We start from the raw sequence: 12,762 nt of genomic DNA, 5'->3' as shown, positions 1-12,762 counted from the left end.
TTATTATCAGAATAGAATATGGATTTGTTACATAAAAGATTTTTACGAGCTATAATTTTTAATTCATCATCATCATCTCAGCCCGGAAGACGTCTACTGCTGAACAAAGGCCTTCCCACGCTGCGTCTTCATTCGTCGACGTCACATTAATTAATAAAAGTCAAATAATTTTTGATTAATATTACCTAAATTTATAGAATGTGGAAATCAGAGACCTCACGGGAGAACATTACAAAAGATGGCAACTCAGTGCTGTCCAATGTCAAATTGTAATGTGTATTGTAAAACTTCGAGTAAGTGTACTTGTTAAGTTGGGCTAAAAAGAACTTGTATCCAGAGCCGTAAAACACATAATAAAAAAAAAACGTCAAATTTAAAAAATATTTAAAACATGTCGCCGTTATAAATAAACAGTACTGTTTTGTTAAACTTGTTCAAATTAAAATATAATTACTTATTAATTCGTTAACTACAATCTCGCCTGCAGCAATGAGTGACAAGAAAAAGGCTTTGCAGGCTCACAAGGAGAAGTTACTCGCCGAAATTCGTTATTATGACAAGAGAATTGAGGAATTTCGGACCAAAGGGAATTCTAGTTTCGTAAACTATGAGTGTAGGTAAGAAACATAATTTTTTTATAGAAAACTTAACGAAGGAAGTATAAAAATTATACGGAAGCACCTTGAGAGTGTTGGAAACAGTATGTTGTTGTTAAGTTTATTTTAGGAATCTATAGTATAACTTTATAAAGAAGAAATGTTTGTAACCTTCGAATTTTGGAATAATCAGAAAAACTACTAAATGGATTGTTTCATATGGATTTCTTACATTAGAATCATCTGCAAGGAAAGTTTCGGTTTAATAATTAATAATAAAAATAATATTTTATATAATAAGCCCATGTGAATCATGTTGCTAATAGAAACTACCCAACTAATATTTTTTTGATTGGTCTGTTGCTAAATCTTATTAATATTGTAAGCTAAAATTTGTGAGTATGAATGGATACTTTTTTCTTACTCTTTCACATAAAAACTATCTATATAGAACAGATTTTGATGTAAGTTACAATAAAATAAGCCATACATCAGAATAATACATAGGCAATACTAATTTCCTGCCGGCGAAACTGCAGGCACAGCTACTAGAGAGAATATATTTATCTAAAAATATTTCAGCTCAGATTCCGAAGATGACTATCAAATCAATATGGACCTTGGTCCTTCAATATCAGAGCTCAAATTAGAACAGACACAGCTGAGGACGCGTCTGCAAGCGACACAAGAGCTGACCAGCCTGCAGATCCTGCAGTCAGAGGTCAAGGTATTGGTGGCAGACCCTGAGATTACGAGGTGAGAACTAATATTGAAATGTTTTTGGAAAAATTCATGTAGGTCTATTACAGACTCTTGATATGTCAAATCTACCATCAGTTCTGAATGACTTCGATATGAGAAGAACTGACAAGAAACTCAGCACGTATTATTTTCAAACAAATGTTGTATATGTTTACAATAATACAGATTTATTTTTATTCAAATTTGGGAGAACTAGAGTGACCACCAGCATATGCTATTGCAAAAGCAAATAATCTAATCAGTGTTTGTAACCTGAACAGACCAGTCACCACTTCCCGTCCCATTTATCATTCTCTTTATATCTTACTTCTTACTACTTGAATCAATACTTCAATAGACTATTACTTAGTACAATATATACATCATGATTAGGGCCCTCACTGGGCACTGCAAATTAAAAAACATATGGCAAACTTAGGTCTGAACTTAACAATCTGATTTTCCCCAGCTGAAGAGAAAAAGCCACTACACATCCTATGTGGTTATAGCCCACTCATGCTTAACCAAAATATCTACTTTGGAAAGTATACACTCTATCCTGAGGAGATAAAAACCATCACTCCTAAAATGGCCTTAGTTATGGGATATTCATGGATTTTCACTTAATGTTAGACATACACATATGTACACAAAGTAAATAAACTGGCTTTAAAAAAAAAGGAATTTAGTTGAGTCTGATTGCAAGATATCTAACATAAAAAAAAAAGTTGAGTTTCTTGCCAGTTCTTCTCAATTTAATGTGTGTACTGAATTGGATCATAGGGAAAAATGTTAATACAAAACTTGTCGTCCATAAGCAGCTAAAATGTCCTACATGATTCAATTATTTTTTATTTTATTTGATAATGTTTACTTTCTATCTCAGTATTGGGCTTACAGGGTGGCAAATAGGGTAATCCTGGAGCCTTGCTCTTGCAGGGGCCTTGCATAACCACCAAAGCAAATTTTAAACAATCAGTGAGTAGCCTTTTGTATAGTGTCAAGTTGCAAACACTTTCCGGTTAACTAAAAAATTACTGTTCCTAAAATAATAATAATAATAATAATTCTTTTATTGGCACTAAAAGTATATAATATTTTACAAATTTTACTGTTCCTAAAATATACAAATAAAAAAAAAAAAAATAGTAGCTATAGTCTTCTTAAAGCAGCGGAAATTTGTTCGCATCACATACTATTCATGTAGGAGAAAGGGTCTTGCAATGGTCTCGCAAATGGCCGCCACTGTTTCTCTATCTATATATATATAACTCAAAGGTGACTGACATAGTGATCTATCAACGAACAGCACAAACCACTGGACGGATCGGGCTGATATTTGGCATACAGGTAGATGTTATGACGTAGGCATCCGCTAAGAAAGTATTTTGATTAATTCTACCCCCAAGGGGATAAAATAGGGGATGAAAGTTTGTATGAAACTTTGTCAATTTTAAACCGATCGGACTGAGACTTTGCATGCATAAAGCTACTATGTCGTAGGCATCGTCTAATAAAGGATTTTGATAAATTCCACCCCTAAGGGGATAAATAAAACGAGCGAAGCCGTGGGCAAAATCTAGTCCTAGGATTATTTATGCTTATTTAAAGTATTTATATATTGTAATTGACAGTGGTCGTTCAGTCATGGAGGAGGGAGTGTGGCGTGAGGTGACAGCCGAGTGCCGCGTCGACATGGTGCCGTTTACCATAATTTTCTACGTCCACAAGCCTGTCAGTATTTAATATTTTTAATCCTTAATCATTACATAGTATAAAACAAAGTCGCTGTCGCTGTCTGTCCCTATGTATGCTTAATGGCTGTAACTCAAAAACTATTTAAGATATCGATTTAAAATTTTAGTATGTTATTTTTGAAGGTATAACCTATCGAAATATGGAAAAAAAAAATCGATTTTTTGAAAATTTCACACAAGGTGTGCCCTTAAACCTTTAAAACTATGCAACGGATTTTGAGGCGCTTTTTTTTAATAGATAGAGTGATTCTAGAGGAAGGTTTATATATATAATACATGTACACCCGTGTGAAGCCGGGGTGAGTAGCTAGTAATATAAATGTGAAAGTTAATATAATAGTAGAAAAGCGTGAATGTGTAACAAACATCCCTATTGTTTGTTACGCATTCACTCTTAAACTACTGAACCAATCATCATGAAATTTTGTGTACATGTTCTTGGATGTATTAGAATGAAAATAGAATAGTTTTTTTTTTTAACTAATATTTTTAATTCAATGCGAGCGCCGTTAAGCCGAAGTTAAATCTAATAATGTAAATGAGAAATTTTATAAGTATGGATGGATGTTTGTTATTCTTTCACGCATAAACTACTCAACGGATTTTGATGAAACTTTACAGTAATACAGCTTATACATCAGTATAATACATAGGCTATAATTTTAAAAGATATGATGTAAATTGGGTGAAATATAATGATAAGTGAAATATAATGTCAAGTGAGTGTGATGCAGACGAAGTTGCGAGGATCAGCTAGTATAATATAAAAATTTGGAACAAAACTCTTCTTTTTATCTTTTAAACTGCTAGATCACCGAGGTCGTCGGGTATTAAAATTATTTCTTTTCTGTGACTATTTGTATTTTTATATGGATGATCACAATATATTATTTGCGCTAACGGTTTACTCTGGCGAGGCACCAGTGCAGGACGATAACATGATCAGTTAGCCCATTGGAACAAGCTCACCAGGAATTTATCACGGTGTCCAGGAAACCATGTGGAGGTCAACCTGACATGGTATATTGCTAGCCATGATCATCAGCCCACATTACTAACAATCCAGTTTCCATATATTGAATCGAACATTGCTAGCCATGATCATCAGCCCACATTACTAACAATCCAGTTTCCATATATTGAATCGAACATTGCTAGCCATGATCATCAGCCCACATTACTAACAATCCAGTTTCCATATATTGAATCGAACATTGCTAGCCATGATCATCAGCCCACATTACTAACAATCCAGTTTCCATATATTGAATCGAACATTGCTAGCCATGATCATCAGCCCACATTACTAACAATCCAGTTTCCATATATTGAATCGAACATTGCTAGCCATGATCATCAGCCCACATTACTAACAATCCAGTTTCCATATATTGAATCGAACATTGCTAGCCATGATCATCAGCCCACATTACTAACAATCCAGTTTCCATATATTGAATCGAACATTGCTAGCCATGATCATCAGCCCACATTACTAACAATCCAGTTTCCATATATTGAATCGAACATTGCTAGCCATGATCATCAGCCCACATTACTAACAATCCAGTTTCCATACATTGAATCGAATTAGGTTTTATTTTGCGGATGTCCATTTCACTACTTAATCGATTTATATTATTGTTTAATTCCGCTATAATTAACATGAGAGCACAAATAATCGGTGTGGAAACTTGACTACCGTTACATCCTTCTCTAATGGTGATCAAATTCCGACCGAATTTATTGAATTTATACCCATATCGCGACACGTGTTTCGCCTCTGAATATGACATCATCAGGTGTTGAATAGACTTCGGATATAATAATAATAATAATAGTAAGTGGCCCGTAAGTGTGGAGAAAACCAGCAAAAGCTGAGAAAAAAAAATCTCCTCTCCTTAAGAGGGGAGATGAGAATTTTTGGAAAAAAATATAATAATAATATCTTTATTGTCTAATATTTTTTACAAATACAAATAATTTATGAAGTCTCTGAATTCTGTGGTAGGTATAGATAATACCTGTGTTTTAGAAGTCAGGGTCCTCTTCAATATTGTTGTGTACTTTAAGTGAGTTTTTTTTTTTGAGGGTTGATAATGGAATGGTGCACCCTCCTGCGCTAACGGTTTACGCTGGCGGGGCACCAGTGGAGGATGATAAGATGAGCATGAGGTCAGGTCAGTTAGCCCATCGTCAAATTCACCAGGAATTTATCACGATGGTTTCCAGGGGGAACCGCGTGGAGGTCGACCTGACATGGTACATTGCTAGCAATGGGGTTATCAGTCCACATTACTAACAATACCCTTCCCCCCACTTTAAGTGAGTTATATAGCTTGGAAGACTAGTGTTGACTGTCTGACTGGTCGCCGGACAGTCAAAAAATATATATCCATTAAGACCAAACTGGATTACAGTTTCCCTCCAACTCTTTGTATATTTTCTAACTGTAACATTTGTGTATTCATTTCAGAACCGCAAATTTGGTGCTTATACGTACAGAGAACTCCGCGTCTCAGTCGTTAAGTCGGCGCATGAGAGGGAACTCGCATCTTCTGTTTTAGAGTCTGTGAAGCAGCCCAGCGATGCTGTGGAGGTATACCTCTTTTTTATTTAATTCCAATGTTTATGGTCCATGTACGGTGAGTGGTAACTTTTTTATGGATGTTTTGATACAGTGAAAGTACCAGGATAACATGAAGTTATAGGCAGTTGGATGATGTCTTTGGTACTGGCGATGGTTGACATGTATGTATGTATTTATTGTGGAACCGAAAGTCTTCCGTAATGCACTTACTACATTGGGACCGTTGGAGGACGATAGTATGAGCATGAGGTTAGCTCAGGCTCTTACAAAATAGTAAGTGTAATACAGTGAAAGTACCAGGACAACATGAAGTTACAGGCAGTTGGGTGATGTGTTTGGTACTGTTCATGTATATAGGCGACGGTTGACACTCTATATATTGTAAAACCAAGGGCTTCCGAAATGCGGATGACTATATGTGTTAATAGGGTGAGTATTAATTCAGATCAGATCCATGTTCTTATAAAATAATAGGTGTGATACAGTGAAAGTACCAGGACAACATGAAGTTACAGGCAGTTGGGTGATGTGTTTGGTACTGTTCATGTATATAGGCGACGGTTGACAATTTCTATATATTATAGAACCGAAGGTTTTCCATAATGCCTATGAATATATGTGCTGGTAATAAATAGGGTGAGTATGAGATCAGATCAGATCCTTGTTCTTATAAAATAATAAGTGTGATACAGTGAAAGTACCAGGACAACATGAAGTTACAGGCAGTTGGGTGTTGTCTTTGGTACTGTTCAATAGTACAAATATGTGTATTCATGAGTACAATTGTTTGTATCGGTCTGGGTGTTTTATATGTGTATTATGTATGTATTTACAAAAAAACATGTCCAAGTATTTATATCAGTTGTCTAGTAACACCGATAACACAAGCTCTGCTTAGCTTGAGACTAGTTTTGCATATTGTCTATGTGCTATCTATTTCAATACTCAATTTTTGTTTCCAGGTTATCAGAAGTTACTCAGCAGCTCACCGCTCGAGAAGGACCACCCTGGCGCGACTAGCAGAGAAGTACGCGGGTTCTTTGTTCATGGAGCCAATGGTAAATATTATCGACGATAGTGGGCGCGTGCAGGTGGCACTCCAAACCGGCGGAAGGACTTATCAATATTACAAATAGACACTCCAAATTTTATTTAAATGTATAGATGTATATAACGAGGGTGGTTCCTCTACTTGGGATACCTCGTCATCAGAACCCATGTTGGGCATGGTGTAGGCAAGAAATAATAGTCTGGATTTAAAGTATAATTGTCTATTAACTCACTCCCGATAACAAAATAATAAATTTAACAACGATCAGCCAGATGCAAACGGATTAGTCAGGGAAACGCGGCAAGTTCGGTACAGAGTGAAGAACAACCTCTAGCGCTCGCCCCCAATTCAAAAGTGCCGTTTCGTAATTGCCGTTAAAACTGCTTTACCCTGTACCGACCTCACCCAAGCAAACCGCTTGACGTTTCCAACAACGATAATAGATGGCGCTATTCTAGTAGAAACTAATCAATTGAGCCTCTTTGTTGATTCTGCGACATATAGATAATGATTTGTCAAAATGTAGTACACTTTGTCATCAGGTTGATGGTGGGTATACATTAAAATGTGCTGATCTACTTGAGGTCTCGTGGGTCCTGCAAAATAGGTCGCGCGTCGGACCCTTCCAGCACCGGATGAGATTCGATCTCGAGTATATGGGTGAGATTCTTTACAATTTGCTAATATTGAGTTTGAAGAAACAATATTTTGAATTAACGAATAGCTGTGTTGGTATTTAAGTAGAAATAGAAAGCGGTGTAGGGCATTAGTGGCGAGAAACTGTGACAACGGAAACTTTAATATATATGTATAAATATATATTTAATATATTTATTAATAGCTGTACACGCGACTTCGTCCGCGTGGATTATAAATTTATTTTTCTAAAATAAAAGTAGCCTAAGTTACTCGTATTACATCAGCTAACTGCCAATACAAGTCCCATCAAAATCGGTCGAGCCATTTCAAAGATTAGCCGGAACAAACAGACAGGCATACAAAAATTGTAAAAAATGTGTTTTTGGTGTATGTACCGTATTTATATTCATATGCAATTCAATTTTACAGACAGTCCAATTTTATTTATATGTATAGATTTTTGTTTTGTTTTGCATATTAATAAAATTCAATAATATGTTTGTATGTTCCAGATGAGTCATACATAAAAGCAATCTCACAAGTCCACCGGCAGCTGTCCGACCCAACAATTAGTACGGACGAACGCACATTGCTATTAGCTAAAATAATCAACATAGTTCTCGAAGCGAAAGGACCAACACAAGAGTTGTACGAGAGCATGGAATCATCTGACCCGGAAACAGCTAGTAGACTTAGGACCCGGCGCACAACTTTAGACCAACCGGAACCGGTATCTCAATATCCGGTACTGAGAGAGAAAAAGGACAATGAAGTTATGGCTCCACCTAAATCTCTGCCCAAGAAAGTTAAGAAAAATAAACATAATGCAAAAGATTTAGGTAAAGATGGCGCTGATGATAATAAATCTGTAACAACTGATGAAGAAGATAGAACTGTAACAGAGCGAGTTATGAAGTCTGTTAATAAACATGTTGCAGAGAATTCGGTAAAAGATACAGAAAATAAACTGAAAGAAAGTGCTAATGTTGTGAAGAAAAGTAAAACAGTAAACACTATTGATAATGGAAAAGCGAACACGGGTAAAGTAACGGGAAAAAACGAGGTAACTAAAAGTAAAGGTAAAGAAAATGCAGTTAATGCTAAAACATTGAAAAAAGCAGGTAATACAAAAGGCAAAGGTGATGGTAACATTGAAAATGAATTAATTGTTGAGAGTAATAATAAACAGGTACAAAATAAACACAACGCAAATGCTGTTGAATCAGGAAATAAGCCTGATAAGATAAAAGAAAAAGGTCATAATGTTAACGATGAAGTTATAAGCAAATCTAAAAACAATCGTGTAGAGAATAAAAAAGATGGAAGTGAAGGAACAAAGAAAAATGTAAACAGAGCAAATGTTGGTGAAAATGAAGTATCTACCAAAACTAAAACTAGTAACGTACAAAATAAAAAAGAGGGAAAATCTGTGAAAACTGTCAAACAAAATGATAAAGCAGATACTAATCGAGATGGAAATACAAATAAAAATATTGATAACATTGAAAATAAAAAAGATGCAATTGCAGGCAAAAAGACTAAGAATCCAGAGAACCATAGAGATAAAGATAAAATAAACAGTAATGCAGATACAGAAAATAATGCTAAAAAAGAAGTTAACAAACCGTTAAAAAGATTAAATAGCGACAATCAAGTCCAGAACGCGAAGAAAATTAAAACTGGGCATTTACCAGAAAATGATAAAAATCGAAATAATAAAGTAGAAAAAAAGGAAAGTGACAAAGCTACCTCAAATGTTAAAACAGTAACAAAAAACACAGAAAATAAAAAAAAAGTACCTGAAAAGTTAAACGACAATAAAAATAGCAATTCCGCAGATACTATTCAACCAAAAAACTTAGAAAATAAGAATAAAATTAGTGTAGCCAGTTCAAAAAACGAAACCACAATACAGAAAGTTGTAGAGAAAAGTAAACTTGCAAAAAGTAATACAGTTGATGTTAACCAGAAATTCAAAAATAAAAACTATCAGAATGTAATTAATAATAAAAAAACCAATGTACTCACAAAAATAGGTAACGAAAATAACAAAAATATAAAAAATGGAATTGAAAAAGTTAAAGGCAGTGTCAGTGCTTTAACTAAGATAGGGAATGGAGTGAAGAAAATTAACTCAAAAATACCTCAAAAAGCAAACCTCATGTTGCAAGGATTTTCAAAGAAAAGTCACTTAAGAATCAGCCCAAGTAAGTAAACATATACTATATGAGTATATACACCAAAAAGACCATATCTGTGGAATGGGATTGTTAGTAATGTGGACTAATAACCCTATTGCTAGTATTGTACCATGTCAGGTTGACCTCCATGTGGTCATGGAAACCATTGTGATAAATTCAGGGTGAATTTACCATGATGTGCTAACTGACATAACCTCATGGTCATATTATCATCCTCCACTGGTGCCCCGCCAGAGTAAACCGTTAGCGCAGGCGGGTGCACCATTCCATTATGTAGGATTAAGATCTCACGCCTCTTATCCTGTAATTTCACTGCCTAATCTGCAACCTACAACCGAAACAGCTTACAAAGCAAGCTGCTTGACGGCTGAAATAGCTGAGACTGAGGTACATACGCTGACGATTCTGTTCAAAGTTCCGCTTTAATTTAATTATTTATCAGTATTCTTACCTTCAACCCCATTCATCCCCAATTTGATCTCCTTCCGGATTAGTATTTTTTATTTATTTTTAATGGAATGGTGCACTCGCCTGCGCTCACGGTTTACCCTGGCGAGGCACTGGTGGAGGATGATAAGATGAGCATGAGGTAAGGTCAGTTAGCTCATTGTGGCAAATTCACCAGGAATTTATCACTATGTTTTCCAGAATGAACCACATGGAGGTCAACTTAACATGGTACATTGCTAACAATAAGATCGTTATGTTGTGATACAAGAATTCGTTTGCATGATACGGAAGTTCGGAATTTGATAACCAATAGAGAAGGTCCAGTAGCGGTGGTCAGGTTTCCGCACTGAATATTTGTTGGTTGGTCTCACATATGCTAATTGTAGAGGACTTAAACAAAATAATATAAAATAATTAACTAATTTATTTTCTAGGAAAAACACCGTCGAAATTCAAAATGACTTCAATACAGAAATTAAGCAAGATGCCAGTACAGAAGTCCACCTCGAGTATACCTAGTAAGATGTTTATTTATTTATTTATTTTTTTTTAAGGATTACCAACATAAGATACAGTAATAAAAAATTTGTTATCATTCTATACAATTCTAATGGTCTTAAACTAACTGTTCTCATAATTATAGGTAAAAGCACAGCATGCTTTGAGTTACAAGATTATATCACTACTATTACATATGTCAATAAAATTAATTAATAAATTAAATTTAAACTTGAATGTTCACAAAATTTCATGAGAATCGGTCAAGCCGTTTCGGAGGAGTATGGGAACGAAAACTGTGACACGAGAATTTTATATATAAGATTAGCATTATATGTATAATACATGTACACCCGGGCGAAGCGGGGGCGAGTAGCAAGTTATACATATAAACCTTCCTCTTGAATCACTCTCTATCTATTGCTGAAAACTGCATTAAAATCTGTTGCGTAGTTTAAAAAATCTAAGCGAACAGACAACGGAAGCAATTTTGTTATGTAAAGATAAAAGCGCATATCTCAGTTGAGCTGCTTTTGAGATTAGCACAATCTAAATTTGACTTCCCAGGTGGACTATCGGTTTAGCACGCCGCTTTCTGATGATCGCGGGTTCAATTCCTCGCACGCCACTAATATTTGTATTCATGAGTATGATTGTATCGGTCTAGGTGTTTTCTGTGTATATTATGTATGTATTTACAAAAAAAGTGTATTGCGTTTTTAAGAGAAATATCATATATATTGTTAGTTAATTGTAAAATTAAGGATTGTATAATTCAACTTTTGATATTTGACAAATTTATAAAAGAAATATATCTAAGTATTTGCATCAGTTGTCTAGTACCCATAACATAGACTGCTTACAGTGGTACTAGATGGCGCTGAGTTAATTGTCCAAGGATATTTTTATTATTATAAAAGCATGTGACTTTATCAATGGAAACGAATGAATGTGATTAACCTAGTTTCTTTTTATTGTATTTTCAGGGCTACTGAAGAAAATTGATTAGATTTTCCAAATTATTAATAACTGGCTGCCGAGCTGCCAGAGCTGCTGAGCCGCGCAACTTTCTACATCACACTTACTGAACATTTATCATTATTTATATAATATATTTTTAAAATTTAGTCTATGTGTTCTGATATATAAGCTATATTACCATAAAGTTTCACTAAACTCCATTCAGTAGTTTATTTGTGAAAGACAAACATCCATCCAAACTCACAAAGTTTCGTTTAGTAAGATTGATACAGTGAAAGTACCAGGATAACATGAAGTTACAGGCAGTTAGGTGATGTCTTTGGTACTGTTCATGTATATAGGCGACGGTTGACACTCTTCTATATATTATAGAACAGAATGTAAAGGTCTAATGGAATGAGTGGACCATTCCATTAGGTATTCACTAACTGTATATATTGTACGCTGGCGGGGCACCGTGGAGTATTATATGATGACCTTGATATAAGTGTAATACAGTGAAAGTACCAGGATAACATAAAGTTACAGGCAGTTGGGTGATGTCTTTGGTACTGTTCATGTATATAGGCAACAGTTGCCACGTTTCTATATATTATAAAACAGAATGTAAAGGTGTAATGGAATGGGTGGACCATTCCATTAGGCATTTACTAACTGTATATATTGTACGCTGGTGGGGCACCTTGGAGTATTATATGATGACCTTGAAGTCAGATCAGTTCTTATAAAATATAAGTGTAATACAGTGAAAGTACCAGGATAACATAAAGTTACAGGCAGTTGGGTGATGTCTTTGGTACTGTTCATGTATATAGGCAACAGTTGCCACTATTCTATATATTATAGAAAACAATGTAAAGGTCTAATGGAATGGGTATACCATTCCATTAGGCCTTCACTAATGTACGCTGGTGGGGCACTAATGGAGTATTATAAAGTGTAATACAGTGAAAGTACCAGGATAACATAAAGTTACAAGCAGTTAGGCGATGTCTTTGGTACTGTTCATGTATAGTAACTTTCGTTTTTATATATTGATAATATAAAGAGTTTAAATTGATGTCCAAGTGACTATTATTATTATATAGAGTATTATTCATCAATCACTTGCCCGGGCTACCATCAATCATCATCATCATCAATCAGAGAATGTTAGTAAATAAAATTTTATAAATATGCTGTTTTTTTATTTACATTTATTATGAAAGTATACCAGGATAACATGAAGTTACAGGCAGTTAGGTAATGTCGGATATTG

General features: G+C 34.9%; 1 protein-coding gene across 1 annotated transcript; it reads left to right on the top strand.

Moving 5' to 3' along the window:
- The first annotated feature begins 327 nt into the window (after positions 1–327).
- Positions 328–11,735, top strand: LOC131840657 (myb-like protein X). Its single transcript, XM_059188833.1, has 9 exons — positions 328–617; positions 1,179–1,352; positions 2,972–3,071; positions 5,571–5,693; positions 6,647–6,742; positions 7,278–7,395; positions 7,887–9,581; positions 10,460–10,543; positions 11,510–11,735. The coding sequence occupies exons 1-9, from the start codon at positions 490–492 to the stop codon at positions 11,530–11,532; spliced, it is 2,541 nt and encodes an 846-aa protein (XP_059044816.1). The 5' UTR covers positions 328–489; the 3' UTR covers positions 11,533–11,735.
- Positions 11,736–12,762: the final 1,027 nt, after the last annotated feature.

The sequence above is a fragment of the Achroia grisella genome, unplaced genomic scaffold (assembly GCF_030625045.1).
Source record: "Achroia grisella isolate CSIRO2021 unplaced genomic scaffold, CSIRO_AGI_Agris_v1 utg149, whole genome shotgun sequence".
Lineage (NCBI taxonomy): Eukaryota > Metazoa > Arthropoda > Insecta > Lepidoptera > Pyralidae > Achroia > Achroia grisella.
This window is presented reverse-complemented; position numbering and strand designations above follow the sequence as displayed.

Coding starts and splice junctions, on each gene's coding strand:
- LOC131840657 (XM_059188833.1), top strand. CDS start 490: ATGAGTGACAAGAAAAAGGCTTTGCAGGCTCACAAGGAGAAGTTACTC. Junction 618..1,178: donor TTCGTAAACTATGAGTGTAG/GTAAGAAACATA, acceptor AAAATATTTCAG/CTCAGATTCCGAAGATGACT. Junction 1,353..2,971: donor GCAGACCCTGAGATTACGAG/GTGAGAACTAAT, acceptor TGTAATTGACAG/TGGTCGTTCAGTCATGGAGG.